General features: G+C 36.3%; 1 protein-coding gene across 1 annotated transcript in view; it reads right to left on the bottom strand.

The window, feature by feature from the left end:
* The window catches only part of LOC125260111 (pleckstrin homology domain interacting protein), a 56272-nt gene that overhangs the window by 16287 nt on the left and 12221 nt on the right, over positions 1-27764 (bottom strand). Inside the window, 17 exon segments of the mRNA XM_048178291.1 lie at positions 1780-1993; positions 2117-2208; positions 3511-3642; positions 3875-3980; positions 4271-4454; positions 8409-8528; positions 8683-8908; positions 11180-11308; positions 11448-11582; positions 11668-11824; positions 14621-14685; positions 14687-14720; positions 19623-19663; positions 21574-21674; positions 22814-22884; positions 23241-23341; positions 25363-25584. Of these exon segments, the coding sequence (XP_048034248.1) occupies positions 1780-1993; positions 2117-2208; positions 3511-3642; positions 3875-3980; positions 4271-4454; positions 8409-8528; positions 8683-8908; positions 11180-11308; positions 11448-11582; positions 11668-11824; positions 14621-14685; positions 14687-14720; positions 19623-19663; positions 21574-21674; positions 22814-22884; positions 23241-23341; positions 25363-25584 (2130 nt within the window).

Here is a 27764-nt window from a genome sequence, read left to right as displayed (position 1 = left end):
TATATTAGCCTACTATCAAAATGACTAAATAGGCTACAAATACATAATGAGGTATTCCCGAGGTATATATTTAAAAACTGCTGAAAGCTACAGAAAAAAGAAGCAAATGGATCGGTGCAATCCACAGAAACAGCTGGACTCCAGCAGAGAAACATGGATTTGCAGTTATCATTTTGTGTCAAATTGTTGGATTTTGAGGTAAAATCATTCCATATATATTGTATTGTTATATATTATGTTGACAAATCATCTATTAAATATTTTCCATCTTATATTCTGCATAATTGTGCGTTTTAAAATAAACACTGACAAAAACTATACTATAAAACTATATGTTTTAGGGATGGACAATATGACGATATATATAACATTGATATAACGTTAAGTAATTACGCGGATTTAAACCTAAGTTACCTATATTGTAGTTATATAAAATATTCACAGGCAGATTTGCTTTATGTATTTCCTCGGTGTCAAATCAGGCACATATAAATGTCAGGAAACACGACTCCTGGCTACATGTCAATATCCATGGATTAGGTTTATTTGACAAGTTGTAAGAAACACTTTCGAGTCCAACCTTTAGTGTAATTCGTTTGTTTTTACTCGCGTTTTCGCAGTTTCCTCTATTAAATCCAGTCACGCAGCAGGTTCTTTTGCCAATCAGTCCAGCTGAGGGAGCGCGCTTTCGGCGGAAAGTGACGTCGATGGCTATGACGCAAATCTTCGTTGACAGAAATGTTGAAATTTAATATTTATTATACACATGTTTACAGCATTGAAAAACGTTAAGAATGTTTGTGTCATGTTTGTCCTCCTACAGAAACCATATGAAAACAAAAAATATATATTTTTTCCATTTTAATACATTTTTGAAAAAGCTCCAGGGAGCCACTAGGGGGGCGCTAAAGTGCCGCATGCGGCTCTAGAGCCGCAGGTTGCCGACCTCCGGGCTAGACGATGGCACCCTGACTGCCATTAGGTATCGGGATGAAATCCTTGGACCCATTGTCAGACCCTACGCTGGTGCAGCTGGACCTGGGTTCCTCCTGGTGCACGACAATGCCCAGTCTCATGTGGTGAGAGTATGCAGGCAGTTCCTGGAGGATGAAGGAATTGATGCCATTGAATGGCCCCTACGCTTGCCTGACCTAAATCCAATAGAACACCTCTGGGACATTATGTTTCGGTCCATTCGACGACGCCAGGTTGCACCTCAGACTATCCAAGAGCTCAGTGCTCTGGTCTAGATCTGGGAGGAAATACCCCAGGACACCATCCGTCATCTCATTAGGAGCATGCCCCGACATTGTCAGGCATGCATACAAACACGTGGGGGCCATACAAACTACTGAGTACCACTGAGTTGTTGCAATGGAATTTCAGTAAAATGGACTAGCCTGCTGCATCATTTTTTCACTTTGATTTTCAGGGTGTCTTTGAATTCAGTCCTCTGTAGGTTGATACTTTTCATTTCCATCAAACAATGTGGCATCCTTTCATTTCCTAACACATTACCCAGTCCACATCAGTATAAGATATTCATTATGATATTTTCCCCATTGAGATCTGATGTGTTTTCAAAGTGTTCCTTTTAATTTTTTTGAGCAGTGTACATCATGGATGGCAAGAGGGTGAGTAAATAATGAGAGAATTTTCATTTTTGGGTGAACTACCCCTTTAATAATATTTGTGCACTTGCATAGAGACAACAGTGTCAGTGAAGAGTTTCAATACTAAAAGTGTCCATATTAAAATAACACAGAATGGACCACTGACCTTCCGTTTCTCCTTTGGCTTCTTCTTCTTTGGTAGAGCTCCATCTTTGTCCTGCTTTTCTTTCCTCCTCTCCTTCTTGGAGTCTTTTTTCTTCTCTCCATCTTCTTCTGAGCTGCTGGTATTCTTCTTCTTTTTCTTTACGCTGGTCTTCTTGGGCGGTTCGAGGTTTATGCCAGCATCTGCTGTCCAGTCTGAGTAATCGCTGGAGTAATCACTGCAAATATAAACAGACCCGGTATATACGTGTGGATCTAACTGAACTGAAGTATGTGTTTAAGGACTATGTCAGATAATACGGCATAGTGTCATATGAGGATTGAGGGTAATGAACATTTACCTGGAGCTGCTGTTATCATCAGGCCAGGGTTCTTTTTCCTCTCTCTCTTCATCTGATGATTCTCTGCTCGGAGGTCTTGCTTCCGTCTCTCCCTAAAAACCAACAGGTACAAAGAGACTGAGGATTACCACACTCTTTTTATGCCATTCCCAGAACACACCAATGGTTCTAACATAAAATCGTAACATAGTTCAAGGGATAAAAATGTGGGTTTGAATTCAACAGCAAGTCTGATGTCACTACTCTGCAAATCTCTTGCTATATTACTGATCAAGAAAGTATAAAATATTCACAAACATTTGTTTTTTCTTTTCTGACATCAAACCAAACTGTCCAAACTGACCAATGACTGCTTTGAACCCCAAGTTAAAAACAACAGATCTTCACAGTACAATATTTCTGTTGCAGAGTGGAGTTCATTTCATTTTAATGCATGTTTTTCATGGTGAAAATTATGATTTGGTGTTAGTTGGCTGACAGTATGAATCTGTATTACTTGTTCTATAGACTGAGAAACCTGCTTTGGATGCTACACTGACACTACAAATGGACCACTCACACTTCTAACAGGGATTTTAACACTACAGATGGAACAATAACACTTTAGACACAACGGCAATAAAAAAGACAATCCCCACAATAAATTTAAAAAAATTCAGTTTTAAATGTTCAAGTCAACATGAACTCAAAATTGACCTCATGTAGTTTCGTAACACACATTCCTGTATAGTGAATGATTAATATATGGCAGTCATATGGCAGTTTTTTAACAAAAGGTAATAACTTGCACCGCCTCTGAAATGACTTTCCTTTTCAATCTGTGTCACCAGACCCTTTTAGTTTTCAACCACCTGTCTTACAGAAACCACTTTTCATTATTCAATTCCTGATGACAGTCAAATACATTACTTTTTTCCCTCTCAGTGAATATTGTTTCTCTCTTAAATCGTCCACATGTACACTACCGTTCAAAAGATCGGGGTCAGTAAGATGATTTTTTTTTCTAAAATATATTAATACTTTTATTCAGCAAGGCTGCATTAAATGAATCAAAAGTGACAGTAAAACGTTTTACATTGTTACAAAAGATTTCTATTTCAAATAGAAGAATCCTGAAAAAAATGTATCACGGTTTACACAAAAGATATTAAGCAGTGTTTTCAACAGGATCATGTGACAATGAAGACCAGAGTAAAGGCTGCTGAAAAATCATCACAGGAATATATTACGTTTTAAAATATATTAAAATAAAAACCATTTTAAACTTTAAAATTTTAAACTTCACAATATTACATTAAAAAAAAAAAAATAATCATACAGACCCCAAACAATATTATGGGAGGTTACATTGCCTTTACTATTCCTTAAAGGGACACTGCATGTTTTAACATTACCTCAGAGGCACTGTGTTCTTCCTCGTTTTGTTCACTCTGACGACTCGTTTCCTCCACGGCCAATCGTGTATGGTAGTTATGCTGGTTACCCTGGTAACGGCGGCCCTCCTCCACAGCATTTTCTATAGCATGCTGGTATGAGAAATACAGACTTCACTACACATACCACATTTAATTTGCATGTTAAACAGCAAAAATTGCTTTAGCAACATGTCATCAAGATACAATTAGCTGGATGTAAAGGTTTCGCGGTGTATTATGCTTCACACATACAATAGATTTCATTCAACCACTGACTAATCAATTAGTGAGGATGACAAGCTTATCTACATTTTTAAATTGATGTTCAGATATGACGATTTACCCGGTTTTCTCTGTGGTACTGGCTGTGTAAGCTACGTCTCCTCCTCTCTGATCTGTAGATGTTGATCTCCTCCTCCCCTTTAGCTGTACGCCAGATCTCCTGCTTACTACATTCGCAAACAGACACACACAAGTGTCACAAACACCTCATCTAACTGGAACAACATGCTAAAGTTAGACTGCTAACATGTCTAACTGGAACAAACTGCATTATATTGCAAGAAACTATAGAAAGACATGAGGTCTTGAGTAGCAGGTGTCTATCAAAATATTACCAATAACAGACATATGTATAATTGAAGTGGTTTTATTCCAGGTTTAAATTAGGTTTTAAAAGCCAGATTTGCAGTGTGGTCTCAAACTTTTGGACACCACTGTATTTGTATGTGTGTTTTACCAAGCTATGGCTGGTGATAGTTCAGGAACGAGGACCCGTCGACTCCACGCCACCAGGTCTCTCTCGGTAGCGATTTCACTGCGCGGAGCGTTACTGTGCATCTGTCGAACACCTTCGATCTGTCCACTCCGTCTCAGACCCACGTTAGGTGGAGAAGAGACTTCTGTGGGAGAACTGACAGATCCTACACACACACAAACCAGACATGCAACCTGCATCAGCATTACTGTCAACACAATTACAATCACCACCCACCAGTTTATAGAGATCATCTGATGACATTTTTATATTTTACAGTAGCGATAACTTCATCTTGCTCACTGGGGGTTTGTAAGGCACTATTCATTCATTCAAGTCACTTTGGAACAACATGGACTGTGAAAAATGCATGATTTTAACTACAGACTGTTGAATGCATATGTGAATGTCTTTTTTTTAAATTAGCTGTTTATTGTTCTTTTCTGTAATATAATGCAATAATTTACATTTTGATTACTTTGGTATTTTCTTTAAAGGGATAGTTCACCCAAAAATGAAAATTCTGTTATCTGACGGTTTCTTTCTTCTCTTGAACACAAAGGAAGATATTTTGAAGAATGTTGGTAACGTACAGTTGACAGCAGCCATTGACTTCCATACTATTGACTTCCATACTATGGAAGTCAATGGCTACCATCAACTGTACGTTACCAACATTCTTCAAAATATCTTCCTTTCTGTTCAACAGAAGAAACTCATACGAGTTTGGAACAACGTAAAGGTGAGCAAATAACAGTAATTTGAATTTTTGAGTGAACTATCCCTTTAAAGGGGTCATATGATACTTTTTAATGTTTTCCTTTTCCTTTAGTGTGTAATGTATCGGTTTGTTCATGTATACGATCTGCAAAGTTACAAAGTAACTAGCAGATAACACTGATTCAGACCTACATAAAACGCCTTGATCGAAGTCCTGACATTACTTCTGCAAACATCTCTGTCACAATATGACATATTAGCATAATGCCTGCCCAAAGATATATGCAAAGAGAGAAGACGAGACTTCAGTGAACTGTAGTGTTTTCATCATGTCGCAGAGACGCTGTGTGCTTGGATGCGAAAAGCAAAACCACTTTTTTTGGCCTTCTCGAAAATGGATGGAATCAGAGATTAAGATTTATTTACAAAGCTGTTCTTGAGCCGTACAACACAAAAGTTGTGCACAGCGCATTTTACAGAGGAAAGCTTCCTAAACATGGGAGAGTAGAACACAGGCAATATACAAAGGCTACTTACCACTGTGAAACATTCTAGTCAAGTCATGCTTGCAAAGTTGGTTTCGCATTTTCAGAATCCGACTCTGACTCAAACTGATACGGTAAAACCGACAACATTATTTACTGTGCTTAAAGCCTTGGAAGCTGAATCTCACATTTATGGTAAGGGGTGTTAGATTTCTGACACCCGCTTGAGGAATTTGCCCAATTAAAACGCACTGGTCTGCTGGCCAATTAGAGCACTCTGAGCTTTTCAGAAGGAGGGGCTTTATAGAAATCAGCGTGTTTCAAACAGACTGGGAAAAGGTACTGCTTTAAATGTACAGTATGTGAAACATAATGTATTTTATGAACATTAAACCATGTTAACTAGGGCTGTGAATCTTTGGGTAGACAGCGATTCAATTCGATTCACGATTCATAGGTGTTCGATTCAATTCAAGAACGATTTTTGCAAATTCAGAACGATTCGATTCGAGAAGATTCACATTAAAATTTGATGCGAATCAAATTAATAGAATCGATTCTGCATTTTAATATGCATTTATAGGGTTACTGAAATGCTTCCCTCAATGTGTTTTAGTCAGGGTTTAGTCAAGGCTACACAACCTTAATATAGTGTTCCAGGTACATTAAACATACTACTGCTTACATGGAGAGACTATCATGCACTTTCCCAACAAATCCTAAACTAACTTTTCTTCACGGAATATTAAGAAAAGCCCTCTTGGTTATCTTTATACTAGTTGCGTCCCAAATGACGCACTATACACTATGCACTTATACACTATGTACTTGTGCACTATGCACTCATCCATGTAGTGCGTGAATTGTTATAAGGTTATTTTGTCATTTAATAACGGAGTCCGATCCTCCCTTCCCCTCCACTACGTAATAAAAGCTGCGACAGTTGAGTGCACGAAGTGTCCAACATTCCACACTTCGTTTTTTCCGTTAATTTAGTGCATCATCCGGGTATTTAAAGTGCACTTTTTCTTTTTGGAATTTTCAGTGTGAACACACTACTCGCACTATTTATACTTAAAAACGTCATAGAATAGTGCATAAGTACGCGAATTGGGACGCACCTTCTGATAATTTTCCTTATGGTGATTCTGAAAGAAAGCGCGCTGGGTTTCTACTGTTGCTATAGTAACGAACGCAACTTTAACGCGCATCTGATTGATAAACCGCGCGCTCTTATGTCAGTGTTGTTAACGGTGCAGTCATTTCAGCAGTTTCCGCAATCCAGTGAAAGGCGAATAATGGCGCACAACGTCTCCATCAATTCGCGCATGTAGTAATTTAATGTTTATATATATTTTAAAGCACTGAATTAATCAGCGATTAATCAGATTCTTTGCATTTTACATAGATTATTGACCGAAATAAACGATTCACGATTCAAAAAACATGTTTCAAGATCGATGCATCGAGAAAACGAGTGAATCGTTACACCCCTAACCTATTCTATTAACCCAATAAACAAAATAATGAACTTTTAACAGAGCATCATATGACCTCTTTAATTTCAGAGTATTTCTTGAATAAGTGATATGGCTGAAAAACTTTTAACACAGTTTGCTATTATAATTTGTTATAATTTAGTTTAATTTTAGGGCTGGACGATTAATCGACAAGTAATCGAAACCTAAATTCAGAACCTCTAACCGACGTAAATTTCCCATGTTGGTTATTTTGTTTTTTTAATCCTGATAATACTTATCACTTAAAAACATACTACCGCTTGAGTAGCCACGTGACTCCGCCCCGTCCAGTCAACACGCAGGTGAACGCAGAGTCAACACACAGACACGGCACGCTAGGGGTGAGCCTTGAGTCTTCACTAAACTTTGTCAGTTGTATGTGTTGTAAGGTTTGTCAGTTTGGACATTCAAGCGATTTTAGACGATCATTTGTGTCTTATATTGAGCTACCGAGCTCGCGCAGCTGCATTGTGGCACGAACACTCATACAAACAGTAGCTGCGCAAAACGTGAAGATTGCGTGCACTGAGAGGAGCAGAAACCTAGTTGTCAGCGTTGTCCTGTGATTTATCACTAAAGTAGCTTAGAAACTCAAAACGTATAGCATATATTTTTCTACTTTTGAAGTAACTATATACAACCCACAGCTTCACAATTAATAGAGAGATGGTATGAATAATTCACACACGGCAAATCGCTCTCATTACTTAGGCTACTCTGCTAATTGATCTTTATCTGATTTACAACGAGCAGAAATCTGAAAGAAATGGAACCATAGATAAAATAACTGCTGAAAGTGAGCTGTTATGTCAGATGCACATTTTCAATAGGAAAAAATACCCCACCTTTAATAGTCAATCATTTTTACAGTACAAACCTAGTAAGTGAACTATGAGGGCAAAAAAACAACAACCACCCAGAAACATAATCATTCATTAGTCGCAATCGAGGTAAAATGTTCAATTAATCAAGGTTTTTAATCGTCCAGCCCTATTTAATTTAGTTTGAACTAAAACTAAAACTATTAAAAAGTTTTCTGTAACTGAAAGCTAAAATAAAATATAAACATTAGATTTAAAAAAAAAAAAAATGAATGAAACTAAAATTAGAAAAAGTATATAACGTATAAATAATAGATAACCGTATTCTGCTTGCTGCCAATTACACAAATGCGCACACAAAACTGTTGAATAAGTATTTGAACTTGCAAAATTTCATGGTTGAAGCACAATACAAGGGCAATCGCAGGCTTCATTGCACAGAATATGCGCAGAGCGAAATGTGATCTGTGCTTGACAATGTGTAGCTGTTTCAGCTGAACCTGTTAACTGAATTGAGAAATACCTGGAGACTACTTCACAAAAAAACAAGCTAAAAACTGAGAGTGCGCATTACCTCTGTTGGATCTGGTGTCAGACCCCAGTCTCTGGTCCTGCTCTTGCTGTAGTCTCTGGATCATACTATCAAGAGGACTAGAGCCTTCTGCAGCCTGTTGACTAACCACTTGATTCAGCCCTGAGTGAGGTAATAAGAAACAAATACACCTTCTTAGTGTTCAGTGACAGATTAGGTGTATGTTTGTGAAAGCTGTGAGTATAAACAAGTGGCCAAAAATTACTTTAAGTAATAAAAACATAGAAAGGATAGAAAGAGAAACTGCATTTCTTACCCGATGACGTAAGTCCCATCTGGGGTATGAGCTGTTCCTCTCTACAGTTCTCTCTGCCGGGAACCAGTCTCTGGTATCGTGGAGGGTGAGGGTTCCCATCCACGTCCACCAGGAACGGTGGGGGCATGAGGTGGGGTGCTTGCTGGGTCTGTTCGTCCAGCACGAAGTTATGGGCATCACGGATCAGCGGCCGATAATCAGTGTGGAAGAACATCTGATCTGCTATCTGAAGAAAGAATCAATAGATACATTCAAGATACATTTTATGGTATTTGAAATAAAACTGAAAAAACAAATATATATATAAAAATATTACATGCAAAAAATAAATTTAACTTAAAAATTAGAAGTGTTGCCTTGGAAACTAACTTAAATTAATAAGTTTAAGTACTAAAATTACTAAAACTGAAATACAAATGAATTAATGCTATATAGAAATATTAAAAAAACGAATAAAAACGTCAAAAGCTCATAATAAAATTGATAAAACTAGAATTAGGGTTAGAAATCACTAGGGCTGCCTTCGACTAAAGATTTTTCTAGTCGACTAGTAGTACTAAGCGATTAGTCGACTAATCGCACATATATATTAATAAGCCATATAAATCATAGTAATGACCCTTTAATTGCCTATATATAATACATAGCCTAATCAGCAAGCGCACACATAAAGTATGCCACAGCGCACCCGCAAAAGTAATGATTATGAATGTGTTGTGAAAAAACAGCAAGGAGACAGTCTAAACATTTTAATAATTTACTGATAATCTCTGCAGCCGAAAACACAGAAATTGATTGCCGACTGATCTCCGATTATGCAGTGAGCTAAATGCACGTTTCATATGGATTACATAATCAGAGAATATTTGTTTTTCACTTAAAATGGTTGACAATCTCTTGACATTTAAATTTTTCTATAGATATACAGTACTGTGCAAAAGTCTTAGGCACATCAGTATTTTCACCCCCCAAAAAAGGTTTTAAGCCAGTTATTTATATCTTTTGTTGTGTGTCAGAAATATCCGTCCATTTCCAAACATTCATTTTGCCATTAATTGTAATAATCCACTGAGATTTTTGAATACACAAGGAGTCTGACAAAAGCCGGTTCTCCACACAGTGATCTGATCTCACCATCATCGAATCCGTCTGTGATTACATGAAGAAACATATGAAACTGAGACAAACTAAATCCAGGAGAACTGTGGCCGTGTCTCTAAGATGCTTGAAGAAACCTGCCTGCAAAGATACAGTACTGTGAAGAGTTTTAGGCACTTGTGTAAAAATGCTGTAAAGTTGAGGATGTTTTTAAAAAATACTGTTAGAAATAGATTTTATTTATCAATTAACTTATATTAACTAAATCAAAACAATATTTTGTGTGACCACCCTTTGCATTTAAAACAGCTCTTGTCCAGGTACACTTGGGCATCATTTCTCAGGTAGCTTTGGAGGCAGGTTTCTTAAAATCTCTTGGAGACACGGCCACAGTTCTTCTGGATTTGGTTTGTCTCAGTTTCATATGTTTCTTCATGTAAATCACAGACAGATTTGATGATGGTGAGCTCTGATCTCCATGTGGAGCACCGGCTGTTGTCAGACTCCTTGTGCATTCATAAATCTCACTGGATTATTACAATTAATGGCAAAATGAATGTTTGGAAATGTGAACGGATATTTCCTATTCACACACTACAGCAAAAGATATAAATAACTGGCTTAAAACCTTTTTTGGGGGGTGAAAATATTGACGTGCCTAAGACTTTTGCACAGTACTGTAGAAATGAGAAATACACAGTACTGTATTTCATATCTGGTAGTTTTTTTTGTTTTTGTTTTTTTTTGGACATGCTCAAGTTTACAGAGACCGAGATGCCAGAAAGTGCATCCTGTTGGTTTTCTTTATTTTACAAAGGCACAACATTTTCCTGTTATTGTGAGTTTACACTAATAAAAGTACACTCTTTGCAGTTTCAAAATATGTATTACTCTTATCTGTATGACCAAAAATGACAGAGTATTTCAAGTTGTTTCCACTGTTATCAGGAAAAAATGCAAGTGACCGCACCGGCGCCTCCATATCGTGCAGTAAGCGTGCTATACTTTAGTTTCCACACTCTGCACAAACACTTGGATATGCGCTTAATAATAGTGCACATTTATCTAGTTTAACAGAGCTTGCAGCAACGTTGGAGCAAACAGCCAATGTTTCAATTAATAAGCCATATTTTAGGTCAATGGATTACCACAAGGAACCGCAGTAAATGATCTGTCCCTCACGGACTGCATGCCTTTTTTTGACTAATACATTTTTTGGTCGACTAAGCCTCTTCTAGTCATCTAGTCAACTAACGATTAGTCGAATATTAGGGGGCAGCCCTAGAAATCACAGACTGAATTAAACAAGCAACGTGATGACAACAATGTAGCATGTTATTCAATCTAAATTTATTTTATTCTGAACATGGTGTCAGAGACAGACATAGGCTTACAGTACCTTATCGTATCTGCTGCTAGAGCCAAAGCCGAAGATGAGCAGGTGACCGTGAGAGTCAGTGCAAGCAAAGTGCTGTCCGTCTGGAGAACACTTACAGTCAAAGACCGCACCGTGTCCCTGCCCCTCGATCTACACAAACACACATCAAAGTAGAGAAACAGTATGTGAGACACAATGAACACCAATAAATCAATAGATTTGCATATTAATTTAGGTCAAATGTGATAGGATCTGATAAAACAAATGGAAGTGCAGCTGGTTGGTTTACCATATTGAAGTAAGAGCGTATTTTGACTCCTCTTGCCAGATCCCAGACGATGGCGTTCCCGTCATGACCAGCAGAGAAAAGCACTCTTGAATCAAATGGATGTGGCTCCAACACAAACACCTCATCCTCGTGGCCCTGTGAGTGAAGGGTCATGACGACAACATGATTCATCACATATTGTCTTCTTACAATCATTCTGGAGAGATCTTCACACTCTTACCATCAATACATGAATAAGGTTCCCTGTGTAAGAGTTCCACACTTTCAATGTCAAGTTGTTCGCAGCGGTGATGACCGTGTTGTCATTGCAATCCCAGGCCACCATAGTCACCTTCAGTTTGGTAACTTTGTCTTCTAAAGGTGGAGGGTTGTACTTGCTAAAAAAGACAAATAAAAGTTTTTAAAGGAACAAATAGGAATGGCATTTCTAACTTTGCTTTGCAGCTGGCCTACTTTTAAAGGTGCCCAAGAATGCTTTTTCACAAGATGTAATATAAGTCTAAGGTGTCCCCTGAATGTGTCTGAAGTTTAAGCTTAAAATACCCCATAGATTTTTTTAAATTAATTTTTTTAAGTGCCTATTTTGGGGCATCATTAACTATGCACTGATTTTTTCAGCGCGCCGCCCCTTTAATTTGCGTGCTCCCTGCCACACGAGCTCTTGATTATATTACAGCACATTTACAAAGTTCACACAGCTAATGTAACCCTCAAATGGATCTTTACAAGATGTTCGTCATGCATCGAATTATGTGAGTAAAGTATTTATTTTGATGATTATATTTGCTTCTCTATGCATTTGAGGCTATGCTCCGTGGCTAACGGCTAATGCTACACTGTTGGAGAGATTTATAAAGAATGAAGTTGTGTTCATGAATTATACAGACTGCAAGTGTTTAAAAATGAAAATAATGACGGCTCTTGTCTCCGTGAATACAGTAAGAAACGATGGTAACTTTAACCTCATTTAACAGTACATTAGCAACATGTTAACGAAAACATTTAGAAAGACAATTTACAAATATCACTAAAAATATCATGCTATCAAGGATCATGTCAGTTATTATTGCTCCATCTGACCATTTTCGCTATTGTTCTTGCTTGCTTACCTAGTCTGTTGATTCACCTGTGCAGATCCAGACGTTACTGGCTGCCCTTGTGTAATGCCTTTCATAATGTTGGGAACATGGGCTGGCATATGCAAATATTGGGGCGTACACCCCGACTGTTACGTAACAGTCGGTGTTATGTTGAGATCCGCGTGTTTTCCGAAGTCTTTTAAACAAATGAGATTTACATAAGAAAGAGAAAGCAATGGAGTTTGAAACTCAATGTATGTCTTTTCCATGTACTGAACTCTTGTTATTCAACTATGCCGAGGTAAATTCAAATTTTGAATCTAGGGCACCTTTAAAGAGCAAAGCATTGAGAGACAGACTAATAAAAAGAAAGGCAAACTAAATGCTTCTATTTTTCTAATTTATTAAACATGTATACAAATGATATTACCAACATAAAAATTTGAATAAAATTTTGAATTGAAATTTAACATGAATATTCTTAAAGGTCCCGTTTTTCGTGGTTTTTTGAAGCTTTGATTGTGTTTATAGTGTGCAATATAACATGTGTTCATGTTTCGCGTGTAAAAAAACACAGTATTTTTCACATAATTTACTTATCTGTATACCGCTGTTTCCACTGTCATAAAAACGGGCTGATGACTTCCTTGTTCTATGAAGTCCCTCCTTCAGAAATACGTAACGAGTTCTGATTGTGCCAGCGGTTCCTGTGTTGTGATTCGACAGCTCTGAGCGCACTGTGCCCGGAAAAGTCACGCCTCTTACCATAACGTGGAGATGCACGTGCTCAGTGTTATTGTAAACATGTCTTTAATTTTACCTTATCAATTTGAGCCGGAATCAGACCCGGTGATTGGACTGCGGGATGAAAATAACAGCGTTTCGACGACATGGCGACAAACACACTCTACAAACGCAACTCTTGTGTATTCCTGTGGGCGGAGGTTAGTCAAAAAACTGTTTTAGTGACGTCATTAAAGAAGGAAGTAGAGGGATGTAGTCCAAACTGGCCGTTCGATGTAGGCGACTTCTGTTAAATAAAATATCTCGCTTGGCATTGAACTTTGACCTTTAAAATTTTACAGATTTTATTTATACTCTAACAACAACATTGCACACTAACTAAAGTTTGAAACATGGGATCACGAAGAACGGGACCTTTAATAGAAATTCTGGGATTGTAAATGTAATTTAAAGCTGAAATATATAAATATATAAATTGTTGGCAAAACATCAAACTTTCTGCTTAATTCCAGCTTTAAATTTCATTTGGAATTCCAGATTTTCAACTTTTGTGCCCCACTGTAATATGACAAAAGCTGCCAAACAAAGTAAACAAGACAACATGCAAATGACTGAATATGTTCATGTTACTACAGATTGATAGGACCTTTATCACTAAATGATAGAGATAAGTGCATAAAAAAAAGGCATCAAATGGTATGTTTGCTTATCCGCTTGTTAAGTGGTGATGAAAGGAACGCCATTTCTGGGTTCAAGCCCCGGCTCGTTTCACTTGAGAATGCCATCTACGGCCGTTTATGAGCCGTTTATTCATATTAAACATTTAACATTTTAAAAAGTTAAACATTTAAAATACTTACAGTCTACACAACAGTCTCTGTGCTCACAACATCACAGCCATTAATATATTAATGATTTATAAGATGAATCACTGTCTGGCCATCTGGGATTTTGGTATGGAGATAAAAGGTTATTATTATAATTTTTGGTAGTATTACACCACATCGTGTGTGTATATTAGCACCGTTTGTTGTTTTCTTGTGGTATGAGATAGAGCGTTTGGACCCGAAAGCGCTGCCGTGTGACGTCAGACTTAACGACCAAATTGTTTTGTATTGTTTTATTAAGAAGATAATTGGCTTTGTATCCATTGGCGGAATTGGATGGTGATTCTGTTGTTGGCTTTACATTGTTGCATCTCAGTCACTGCTGTGTGGTCAGAATCAATTGACCTCGCGGGACTCCAAAGTAATTATGTTGCAAACGATCAATTGTTTAGCAAACAAAATGTAACATTAATGCACAATTAATTGAGCCATACTTTTAAACCATGATTAATGTTTATCATACCCAGGTAATTTGGTGGCCATGTCCAGGAGAATGCTCCGCCAGTCTTGCTGCTGCAGCTGCCATATTCCGTGCTGTGCCATCTCTACTGCCGCTCACAAACCTACACAGAATTTATGGATTTAGGTTTGTGTTCAAAAATCTCATCTAAAAGAATACATACTCTGAAGCTTCATGAAAAGAAATGAATGAGGCACACTGTAATAAATTTGTAATCCACTAAAATGCTTCAAGCATTTAGTAAGCTTTACAACTTGCAGTGATAAATTCATTCCACTTTTTCTACCATTATAAATTTATTTTGAAGGAAAATTAGTTGAAACTGAAAACTTGTAAAATTAAGTTAAGATGAGAAACCTTATGGGTTAATCTGGAAAGGCCTATGTGACAGCGAGTGTACTTAATATGGTCCCAATGCTTTTCAAAATGGACACAATGTTTTCCACCAACCACAGGACTGGTTTTGTAAAGTTCATTTCTATTACACTGATCCTATTTGTCTTGCCATTCCTTCAGCATATGCGTTCATAATGGGTTTTACTGAATGGCTTTTGTTTTATGTGCAGTGAACGTAACTTGTATTGTTGACTATGTATACACAAGGCAGTGGTGTGTTAAGAGGCCACAATTTTTATCTGTTTATTTTCCCCGAGATAAAACAAAAAAACAATCACAGTCGAGGTTTTTTTTACCATTAAAATTATATGGGCCATTTTTGCTACCGTGTCTTTAAGACTTCTATGTAAACATGATTTGCATATAAAATGAGTGAAAGCAGAAGTATTGAAATGTCAGTATTAATGTTTATTTACATAATTTTTGTGTATGTGTATTGCACTATAAAACAGTGAGGTTTACTGAGGTTTAGGTGTCCTGTATGTGAATTACACAGCAAATTTATTTTTTCTTAAACAGTAGTCTTATTTTCCAGTAACAGTATCTAAACATCTTTAAAACAAGTTGAGAAGGAAAATTACATTATATATTATGTTTTGTTTTCAGAGAATATATACTAAATTACACCATGGTCTGTCTGAATACTCGATTCTGATTGGCTAGAAAGGTGTGCAAAAAAAAAAGTTCAATGCACAGGTAGTTCCAAGCCAGTTTAATCACCGTTCAAAATGTATGCGCTAGGGCTGGGCGATATATCGCATGCGATTTTCACGTGCATTTCGTAAGTAAAGCCGGTTCCGATTACCGCTAAATCGACATCACCTGCTTTCAAATGGAGCGGCAGATGAATCGCCTTCGATAATGAACGCGATATTGCGTAGCTTGTCAGTGAACTACGGCTCTGTCTATTAAATGCCGCTCCATTTGAAAGCAGGTGATGGCGATTTAGCGGTAATCAGGGAACTAGGCTTTACTTACGAAATGCGTGTGACAATTGCATGCGATATATCGCCCAGCCCTAGTATGCGCTGCTTTCATTGAAGCACACGTCACACACACAAAGAGATCGAGATCATGCTGCACACACAGAAACAGGAGCAACAGCTGCCCTGTGACTTTTATTAATAAATTAAATTCGCTACTGAATTGCTACATTATATTACTCGCAAAGGAGTTTGTATCATTACTGTTTTTAATTCACAGGTTTATTGCTAGTAAAGATCCGCACATGCACATCTCTCTCTCTCTCAATAGGCTAATTCATTCAAATAAATGTTATAAATAAAAAATATATAACCTTACTGCACTACTTTATCTCTGTGTCTGATTTAAAGCAGACAGAATGCTAGATCTAACGAGTCGTAACTGACGAAAATAACCGTAATTTTTACCTTTCCAATCAAATTTCAAAACACTGTTTCATGAAGCTTTACGAATCTTTTGTTTCGAATCAGTGGTTTGGAGCGTGTATCAAACTGCCAAAGTCATGTGATTTCAGTAAACAAGGTTTTTTTTACGTCATAAGTGTTTCGAAACGTTTCGAAATTTCCAATGGTTCACATGACTTTGGCAGTTTGATACACGCTCTGAACCACTGATTCGAAAACAAATGATTTGTAAACCTTTGAAGTTTCATGAAGCAATGTTTTGAAATCGCCCATTACTAGATATTGTTGAATAATATTTGTTTTTATGGTGCACAAAAAGTATTCTCGTCACTTCATTACATTAAGGTTGAACCACTGTAGTCACATGAACTGTTTTATATACGTCTTCAGTATCTTTCCGGGCATTTGAAATGTGTTAATTATGTTGCCGTCAATGCAGGCCTCACTGAGCCATCGGATTATCAAAAATATCTTAATTTGTGTTCCGAAGATGAACGAAGTTCTTACGAGTGTGGAACGACATGAAGCTAAGTAATTAATGACAGAATTTTTGGGTGAACTAACCCTTTAACTTATCAATCCTGGCAGATGAACATGGTATAAGCATGGTATAAATGATTTGAATGCACTCCACGTAGGCAACCACCCTCCGCTTCATGTTGGGTGGTTCTTTGTTGTCCATTAAAATCTTTTAAATCATAGCTAGCCATGGATTATCCCTTACTTCTTATCCCAAAATTTTTACCACTTTGGCTTTTTTTTTTTTTTTTAATCCGCAATTTGTATTATCCTAAAATTTAAGAGTATCATAGATTAAAAACAATTTGCCAATGGGGCAACAAAACTAAAATGTATGATGCTAAAATGCAATTTTGATTCAAGTAAATTTATCTTGTGATGTTTAGATATTTGTGCCTGAAAACAAGACAAAAATAATGACTAAGAAAATGATTTCTGCAGTCTAAAAAAAGCAGTGACATAGCATTAACGTGAACTGCAAGGTAGGGAGGATGTGTGTGACATGAGTTGATAAGTTTGCATTAACGTAAGAGTGTATTACTCAATGAGGTAGTGTGGCTCTACAAATGAGTCAGAGTGTAACTCCATTAAATAAGACTGCACACAGTAACACACAATGCCCACACAGTCTACTCATTTGTGGCATGGACCACATCTTTTTGACAGTACACTCTTCTGCAGTTCTATTGATTGGTGAGATTTCTTCCCTTCTTATATATGTAACACTGGATGCTGTCTCCTCCAGTAAAAAGAATCTGTTCATGTGAACATCAATCTTTTTAAATCCTTAGGGACCTGTTACAGACCTCTCCCGCTTACTACTCTCCTTCTCTCTCTCCTCCTCTTCTCCCGTCACACTCTCTATTTCCCACCCTCCCCCAATGCAAAAACATTTGCTCATTAAAGTAGAGCGAGTGAAAAACATAAAAGAGCTTGCAGAGACTGAATAAAGAACTAGTGTGTGGGTAACTGTCATGTGCCTGTTGTTTAAAGGCAGGGTAGGCAAAAAAATGTATAAAAAACTTTTTTTCAAAATTTGTTTAAACTTTATTTATATATCAATACATAATTAAAATGTAAGTACTCTGAAAAAGAAAGTATAAAAATCGAGTGTCTGTAGACCTCTCACGACTGTTTTAAAGACAGCTCATTATTTCCATTCACTCCACCCCCTCCCTTCTGGGCTCCTTCCAAAGCCACGCCCCCAAAACGCATGAACGTGTGACTCCGACCACTGAGCTGGAAGACGCATTATTTACCTGAGACGAGCGGAGAGGAAGGAGCACAGTGCATGTAGTGACATCATGTCAGAATCACATGTAATAAAAATAACTTTATAATTATGAAGATAAACAAGATGTATTTTAGTACTCACTATCAAGCTAGCATATTGATATTGGTAAAGTTTAAAATATATATTTTTTGAATCGCTAACGAGCTAGTTATCTATAAGGCAAAGCTAAAAACAGGTTGCATGATACACGTTTTTCCATTACCATCATTTACACTGTGATGAAGATGAATTTCGTGTAAGATTCATAACATATACGTTGTTCTACAGATCAACAGAGTAACATACACTCAAATATCAACTCACAACTGCATTGCAGACACAAAATAATAACACACACATACAACAAAGTGTGTACGACACACACAGATACAAGATAAAGACATCAGTAAACATAGGTAGAGAATATAAAAACAAAACAAAGGCGAAAAAAACGTGCAGGTAAACTTACAGGTGAACATGGTAAAAGACTTAGACAGAGGGTAAAATTATGCACAATTCAACACTATAGCTATCATTATTTATCGTCTCTACTACGGCTCGCTAAGTAATGTTATGTTAGCTATATTACGCAGCTACGTGTGCTAATGACACATGCTTCATGAAAAAATAAACAAAAAAATATGTATGATCAAAATACAAAAAGAAAGATTTACCTGTCCAGCAGAAATAAAGCCATCAAGGAGTCACTTTTCAGCCCCTTGAGTTCCCTCAGTTCTCGCCATCGCTGGAAAGCCACGCCGATATTAACTCGCGTTTTATTTCTTTGTTTATCCAAAGACTTTTTGTTCATTGCCTTTTCTTGTACTGTTACTGTCTTCCTTTTTTTGCCTGGTTTGCCTTCACTAACTGCATAGGCCGGTACTGTGAATTTAGCTTGCTGTTTCTCTGCCATTGTTTTGGTATTCCTAGGATCCATGCCTCTTGGATTCCCCAAATCAAACGTGTGCGCGCAAGTGGGCAGGTCATGTGTGGCAAAAGGGTGGTTGCCATGGTTGCGAGAGAGTGACAGCCGCCTAAGCCAATCCTATGTTTCGTCCCGGATGGAAATAATGAGCTGTGTTTAATACAGATTAAACGGTCTAGAGTCACTCGATTTTTATACTCTTTTTATCAGAGTTCTTACATTTTAATTATGCATGTATATATATAGAAAGTTTAAACAAATTTGGAACAAAATTTCTTACCTACCCTGCCTTTAAGTAGAAAGACATTTCATGCACCTGAACGTGTATCATAGGTGCATCATAGGCATCGGACACGCATGTTTGTGTGTGATGGGAACAAGGATATTTTTTCTGCTGACAACATAAGCTCATAATAATTATAATAAAACCATGTTCCATTAATCCAACAAACCTGACACACAAACACACACTCTCTCACATTCACACATCACAGTGTTGCTCACCTATCTCCACTATGGGAGAACTGGATGCTGTCGACTTTATCCTGAGGAAAAAGATGAAGTCATTAAAAAACATGAGGGGAACCTCAAAACAATAATGTATTCCTGCAACAGTAAAGCTAGGTAAGAGAATGAAAATTAGGTGCTTTAAAGCAAAAGATCAATATATCAATGATATATTAATATTGAGAAAAATATTTTTAGGTGGACACAATTATACATATATACACATACATAAACTGGGGAGTTGTTGAATTGTATTACATATATTGTTATAGTTATGTATTAGGGCTGCACAACGATTAATCGTCTGTGTTTACATAATTATTATACACAGAACACACACACATATTATGTATATATTAGGGCTGCACAACGATTAATCGCAATTAATCGTTTGCAAAATAAAAGTCTGTGTTTACATAATATGTGTGTGTTCTGTGTATAATAATTATGTATATATTAGGGCTGCACAACGATTAATTGCGATTAATCGTTTGCAAAATAAAAGTCTGTGTTTACATAATATGTGTGTGTTCTGTGTATAATAATTATGTATATATTAGGGATGTGCAACGATTAATCGCGATTAATCGTTTGCAAAAGAAAAGTCTGTTTACGTAATATGTGTGTGTTCTGTGTATAATAATTATGTATATATAAATACAGACACATACATGTATATATTTAAGAAAAATGTTAGATTTATATATAAAATATTTATATGTAATATAAAATATATAAATATATATATTTATTTAAACATGCATATATTTCTTAAATTTATACATGTATGTGTGTGTATTTATATATACATAATTATTATACACAGAACACACACACATATTATGTATATATTAGGGCTGCACAACGATTAATCGCAATTAATCGTTTGCAAAATAAAAGTCTGTGTTTACATAATATGTGTGTGTTCTGTGTATAATAATTATGTATATATTAGGGCTGCACAACGATTAATTGCGATTAATCGTTTGCAAAATAAAAGTCTGTGTTTACATAATATGTGTGTGTTCTGTGTATAATAATTATGTATATATTAGGGATGTGCAACGATTAATCGCGATTAATCGTTTGCAAAAGAAAAGTCTGTTTACGTAATATGTGTGTGTTCTGTGTATAATAATTATGTATATATAAATACAGACACATACATGTATATATTTAAGAAAAATGTTAGATTTATATATAAAATATTTATATGTAATATAAAATATATAAATATATATATTTATTTAAACATGCATATATTTCTTAAATTTATACATGTATGTGTGTGTATTTATATATACATAATTATTATACACAGAACACACACATATATTACGTAATCACAGACTTTTATTTTGCAAACGATTAATCACGATTAATTGTTGCACATCCCTAGTATATATAAATACATGCACATACATGTATACATTTTAAAAATATATACATGTATAAATAGTATGTGCATGTATTTATATATACATTATTATTATACACAGAACACACATTACGTAACAGACTTTTAATTTGCAAACGATTAATCACGATTAATCGTTGTCCAGCCCTATTATGTATATAGTTAACATGATAAAATTAATTATCTCTTATAATGCAAATATTATATTAGACCATTATGAATTTTTTTTATTTTATATTGTATATTACATACTAACTTACAAAATAGCAATCAATCTATCTGAATCAATCAAATCAATTTGTATTTGTTTTTTTTTTGTTTTTTGTTTTTTTTTACCTTTTTTATCTATTTGGTAGCAGAGAAACTGGACAGGGTGTTAGAAAAGGTCACAAACCAGATTCAAACTTGGGTCATTTGTGCAAAAAAAATATCAATACACATGTTCTACCTCTAACTTTTTCAACATCTAAATTGCATTTTTGTTTATTAAGGTGTAAATAGTCACAAAAAGCAAACAAACGCATTACATACAGTGTGAGACTCCAGCTCTGATATCTTCTCTGGTTGTCCACCTCCAAAGTAATAAACCCTAATGATGTGATCAGTGCTGCCTGTCGCAAGGAACATCCCACCTGAAATATCATCAAAAATCACTTAGCATTACATAAATTACATCATCACAACACAGCATTAATGTGCATACAAACCAGGAGAAATCCATCATTAACAAACGCTTTGTCATCATTTTCATGCAGGCGCAATCTCGCAAATATAAGCAATAACCACAATAAGGTGTTAATGAACAAGAAACTCAAACAGCTCAAATAAATTCAGACCGTGTAGTACCCAACAAATGTAGAGGAAAGAACTAGAAGCTGAGTGTGCGTGTCAATCTGGGTGAATGCCAGTAGAGTGTTTCTTTTCTTCAGTAATGTGTATTTGAAGAGCTCCAGCAGCGCTGAACACTCTCTTTTAAAAAGTCTGTGATATCTGTCTGACAACAGGATATTTATAGCCTTACTTTGCAGAAAAACGTTTAAGCCAAAACGATCCGCCGTCACTCTATAATCTGCTATCAGCTTTCAGAACAATGAAAACATGGGAATATTCACTTAGTATCACATTTCTATGTAAGCACACACATTCAGTTAATCATACGGCATGAGTCTTAAATATTATGGCTGCCAATCGACTACAATTTGTAGTTGAATTACATGATTTGCAGGTGAAATAATTAAATTAACTGCAATTAATCATACATATAAATATTTGTTTAGAAAAGCCCACAAATTAAGGTAATAATGGCAAACAAAAGCAGCTTAGAAGTTAATCTTGTTTGTTTTATCACTGGCCTACAGTCCACAGCAATAAATTCATCAAACATTTGTCAATCTGTCCAATAACAATTTGGGGCTATTCACACAAGACTGTGCATTTCATTAACAGCCCTAATAAATATAGATTTTCTCAATTCACACGCTAGTTTTATTCCATTTTCTTTCTTACATAATATAAAAGATCTGTATCATGTCATATGGTAAAGCAGTTTAGCAAACTGGCAGATGCCACTGATCAGTGTCTATAAACTCGAAAAAGAAGAAGTGTCCCAAGTGTCCATTTCTGAACACATCATGTTTTACTACAAGCTCAGTGTTGGAACAAAAGCATTGTGTCACATGGGTTCCCGATGGGAGAGGCTGTGAATGGTAAAAGATAACTTATAAAACGGGAGCAGGTAGAGGTGAGAAAAGAGCTGACACTTTTGGCCTACCTGCACTAAAAGAGGAACAGATCATCTGCACGCCTGGTCTGGGCCGCTCGATGAATTTGCTGGGTCGCTGCCTGCACACACATAAAAACATATAGAAACGTGAGAATGAGTGCGAGAATATAGTCTCTTAGTGGTCTTTCGTGACACTTTTTAAAGGTGAAGCTTGTCATTTCTGTACCAAATGGATTTGCAAAAATGATTACTGAAAAATTAAAAGTCTCAGCATATTAAGCTGGGATAAGAGAAACTTTTTAGCACTGAAAAATATGACATTTCAGCTCTGTTCAAAAGAAAATTACATGTTTCTCATTTACAGTAATCCAACTAAACAAAAAAGAGAAAGATTCAAATGCTTGATCTAAATGGCAAAGAAAACACTCCAAATCTTAAAACCCCACAGATGTGTGCAAGAATAAAGGAAACTCACCCAAATTTGAGCGTGCGTGCATCCCACTGCCAGAAACAGATGGTGCCGTCAGCTCCAGTCGAGGACAGGAACCTCTTATTGCCACTGCACAGAGGAGAAAACTACACACACACACACACACACACACACACAAACAGCTGAAACAGGTTTGCAACACATTAAACATTGTCTCTATGATTGGGGTGCAATTGTGCATGACTATACCATACACTGCAAAACATATTTGTCAATTTAATGTATACCGTTCAAATGTTTGGGGACAGTATGATTTTGTTTTTAAGAAACTAATACTTTTATTCAGCAAGGATGCATTCAATTCTTCATTCATTAGGGATGTCACAGGAGAAGAAACTTTCACATCGTTATATAAACTTGCGACTGACAACACATTAAGTTGGAGGGGGGGGGTCATTATGAATGCGCACTCGCTTTTCAGTTTCGCTTTTGAATTTGCAAATCACGCGTAAAGGGCCTATAACTTGCGGACATCTACATGTGGGGTATTTAAATCATCAAATTTGTGATCATGAGCAGGCAACTCTGTGTATAGGGAGCAGCTGTACTGACCGCACATTTTACAAGATGAGATTTTTTAAAGGATTAGTTCACTTTCAAATGAAAATTAGCCCAAGCTTTACTCACCCTCAAGCCATCCTAGGTGTATATGACTTTCTTATTTCTGATGAACGCAATTGGAGATATATTAATAAATATCCTGACGCATTTTATGATGGATGGATGTGGATGGAGACACTTTCTTCAGCTCATACTCGTGAACCCTGTTCACTGCCATATTAAAGCTCGGATGCATCAGGATATTTAATATTTCTCAGATTGTGTTCATCAGAAAGAAGAGAGTCATATACACCTAGGATGGCTTGAGGCTGAGTAAAGCTTGGGCTAATTTTCATCTGAAAGTGAACTAACTCTTTTATTGACACTCAGGATCTGTTGCGCACCAAATCCTATGCCATCGTCCTGTCAATCATCTCATCTCTCCTTACTCTCATCACATCTGACTCCTGCAGCTCGTGCTGTACATGGACAGAGCAGACGCTTTGTTTATAATTGTAGTGTCCATTGTAATGTAATCTGTGTACGGGCGAATAGTGTAAAAGAACGGTAACAACGAATTCAGCAGCAAGCCTACTATCCATCAAAGAATCCTAAAAAAAAAAAAAAATGTATCTTAGTTTCCACAAACATATTAAGCAGCAAAACTATTTTCAACATTGATAATAATAAGAAATGTTTCTTGAGCAGCAAATCAACATATTTACGAAGGATCATGTGACACTGAATACTAGTGTAATGGCTGCTGAAAATTATGTTAATATTTCTCAATAATACTGCTTTTACTGATCAAATAAATGCAGCCTTCAGAAGCATAAGATACATCTTTTAAAAACATTTAAAAATCTAACTGACCCAAAACTTTGGAATGGGAGTGTATATTTCTGGCTATTATAAGTTTCACAGTCATTTTCACAGAAATAGCTCCGCAGTTTCTTACAATTAAGGAAATGACTGTAACACAGCAGCATTGTGCTGTATTCACAATAATTAGCTGTGTCTGCATACCAATCTCAATATATTTATATTTACAGGGCTACACTTAGATTCATAGCATGCACTTTGTTTTAATGCTATTTTGCTGGCCTTGTTGACAAGTCATAATAAAAGTTCACTTTCTTACCACAGTACTATTTCAAACTATTTTAAAGGTTAATTGTTTATAAAAGACATTTTTGAACTATAACATAGAACAACCAGTCATAATGCTTAGTTTATTTTCTCCATATACATCCAATTGTGTTCTGTGATATCGACTGGGAGAAAATTAATTTAAAAGTTTCCAGCCAAAGGGACTATGAATCACCATAATGGTAACTATTTACACTATTATCCTACAATGGTGTTCAATATGGTTGTCTTTTACAGTAATTTAGTGTATTACCACAGAAAAGGACCTAGAATGGAATTGATTACACAGTAAAAATCTAAATAGGCTATTTTATTGTAGGAAAAATAGCTGTTAAATCTTAAATAAAATTCTTAATACTGGTGAATTTCTCATGCATATCCCTGTGCCTCTAAGCGTGAATGTAAACGTGTTGCGCACCTGTAATGACGTGATGGATGCAGCGTGGCCCTCCAGTACTGCCAGCGGGGCGCAGGTCTGCAGGCACCACACTCTGATCATTTTATCACAGCTGCCGGCTGCCAGCAGGGTGTTCTCATAATTCACAGCCATGTCTGAAATCTCTGCCGCATGACCTCTCAGTGTCGCCAGCAAACGCCCGTTATCCGTCGCCCAGATCTTCACCAAACAGTCGTCTGAACCCTGAGGAAACACACCACAAACAGTAACCCCTCCGACATTGCTAAAGTCGAACGTCAGAATAAGCTACTTTTCAGACCGAGTCTTCTTTCAGAAGTTCACATCAGAAAATTTTAGGCTCTTTTCAGCCAAATAAAATACACAAGAATTTAGTCAAGTGTTTTGCAAATTAATTAAATTAATGCAGAGATTTCAGCCAATTGTTTGAAGCTAAACCAATGCCCACAGGGTCTCTAAAGACAGGCATATTGAGTCATTTAAAATGCACTTAATACAATTAAATAGGCTCAGATAACAAGTTTGGTCTGCGCCAAGAGAAGCATATTACCTAAGAGTGTTTTAGGGTGATTTCAACTTTGTTTTTGTTACTCAACCCATTGTTTTATGTATCCAAAACCACTTTAGAAACTTACCTTGCTCATAAAGTCAACATGAAATCAAAATGGAATCTATTTAATTAATTACTTTAATTCATGTTCCTGGTCTTATTGAGAACAAATCATCAGTGCACTGCAACTTTCCTTTCCTACTTTAGATATTTAGATTTCTACAGTAGACTGGGCCTGTGGATAAAGCCTTGTTATCTATTATGAAACACATCTAATACTTATGCTTTTTTTTTTTTTTTTTTAAACTAAAACCATCGATTATTGTTTTAAAAGAAATGTTTTTTACTTTCAGATCAATCCTGAATATTTATTAATTGTTGTATGTAGTGGGATAAATATTAAACTACTGTTCAAAAGTTTGAGGTCAGTAAGGTTTTTTTTTTTTTTTAAAGAAATTGATACTTTTATTAAGAAAGGCTGCATTAATTTAATCAATAATGACATTAACGACATTTATAATGTTACAAAAGATTTCTTTTTCAAATTAATGCTGCTCTTCAAACTTCCTATTCATCACAGTGTTCTGAAAACCTGCTTTCCACAAAAATAATAAAAAGCACAACTGTTTTCAAATTATTATTAACAATTATTATTAATTGTTTTCAAAATTAATAATAATTTTAGATGTTTCTTGAGCATTATGTCATCATATTAGAATGTTACTGTATTTGTTAATATTTGTAAATGTTAGTTAAAGGTGCCCTAGAATCAAAAATTGATTTTACCTTAGCATAGTTGAATAACAAGAGTTCAGTACATGGAAAAGACATACATTGAGTTTCAAACTGCATGCTTCCTCCTTCTTATGTACAAACCCGATTCCAAAAAAGTTGGGACACTGTACAAATTGTGAATAAAAACAGAATGCAATGATGTGGAAGTTTCAAATTTCAATATTTTATTCAGAATACAACATAGATGACATATCAAATGTTTAAACTGAGAAAATGTATCATTTTAAGAGAAAAATAAGTTGTTTTTAAATTTCATGGCATCAACACATCTCAAAAAAATTGGGACAAGGCCATGTTTACCACAGTGTGGCACCCCCTCTTCTTTTTATAATAGTTTGCAAACGTCTAGGGACTGAGGAGACAAGTTGCTCAAGTTTAGGAATAGGAATGTTGTCCCATTCTTGTCCAATACAGGCTTCTAGTTGCTCAACTGTCTTAGGTCTTCTTTGTCGCATCTTCCTCTTTATGATGCGCCAAATGTTTTCTATGGGTGAAAGATCTGGACTGCAGATGGCCATTTCAGTACCCGGATCCTCCTTCTACGCAGCCATGATGTTGTAATTGATGCAGTATGTGGTCTGGCATTGTCATGTTGGAAAATGCAAGGTCTTCCCTGAAAGAGACGACATCTGGATGGGAGCATATGTTTTTCAAGAACTTGGATATACCTTTCAGCATTGATGGTGCCTTTCCAGATGTGTAAGCTGCCCATGCCACACACACTCATGCAACCCCATACCATCAGAGATGCTTCTGAACTGAGCGCTGATAACAACTTGGGTTGTCCTTGTCCTCTTTAGTCCGGATGACATGGCGTCCCAGTTTTCCAAACAGAACTTCAAATTTTGATTCATCTGACCACAGAACAGTTTTCCACTTTGCCACAGTCCATTTTAAATGAGCCTTGGCCCAGAGAAAACGCCTGCGCTTCTGGACCATGTTTAGATATAGCTTCTTTTTTTTGACCTATAGAATTTTAGCCGGCAATGTCGAATGGCACGGTGGATTGTGTTCACCGACAATGTTTTCTGGAAGTATTCCTGAGCCCATGTTGTGATTT

The sequence above is a fragment of the Megalobrama amblycephala genome, linkage group LG24 (assembly GCF_018812025.1).
Source record: "Megalobrama amblycephala isolate DHTTF-2021 linkage group LG24, ASM1881202v1, whole genome shotgun sequence".
In the NCBI taxonomy this organism is placed as follows: Eukaryota; Metazoa; Chordata; class Actinopteri; order Cypriniformes; family Xenocyprididae; genus Megalobrama; species Megalobrama amblycephala.
This window is presented reverse-complemented; position numbering and strand designations above follow the sequence as displayed.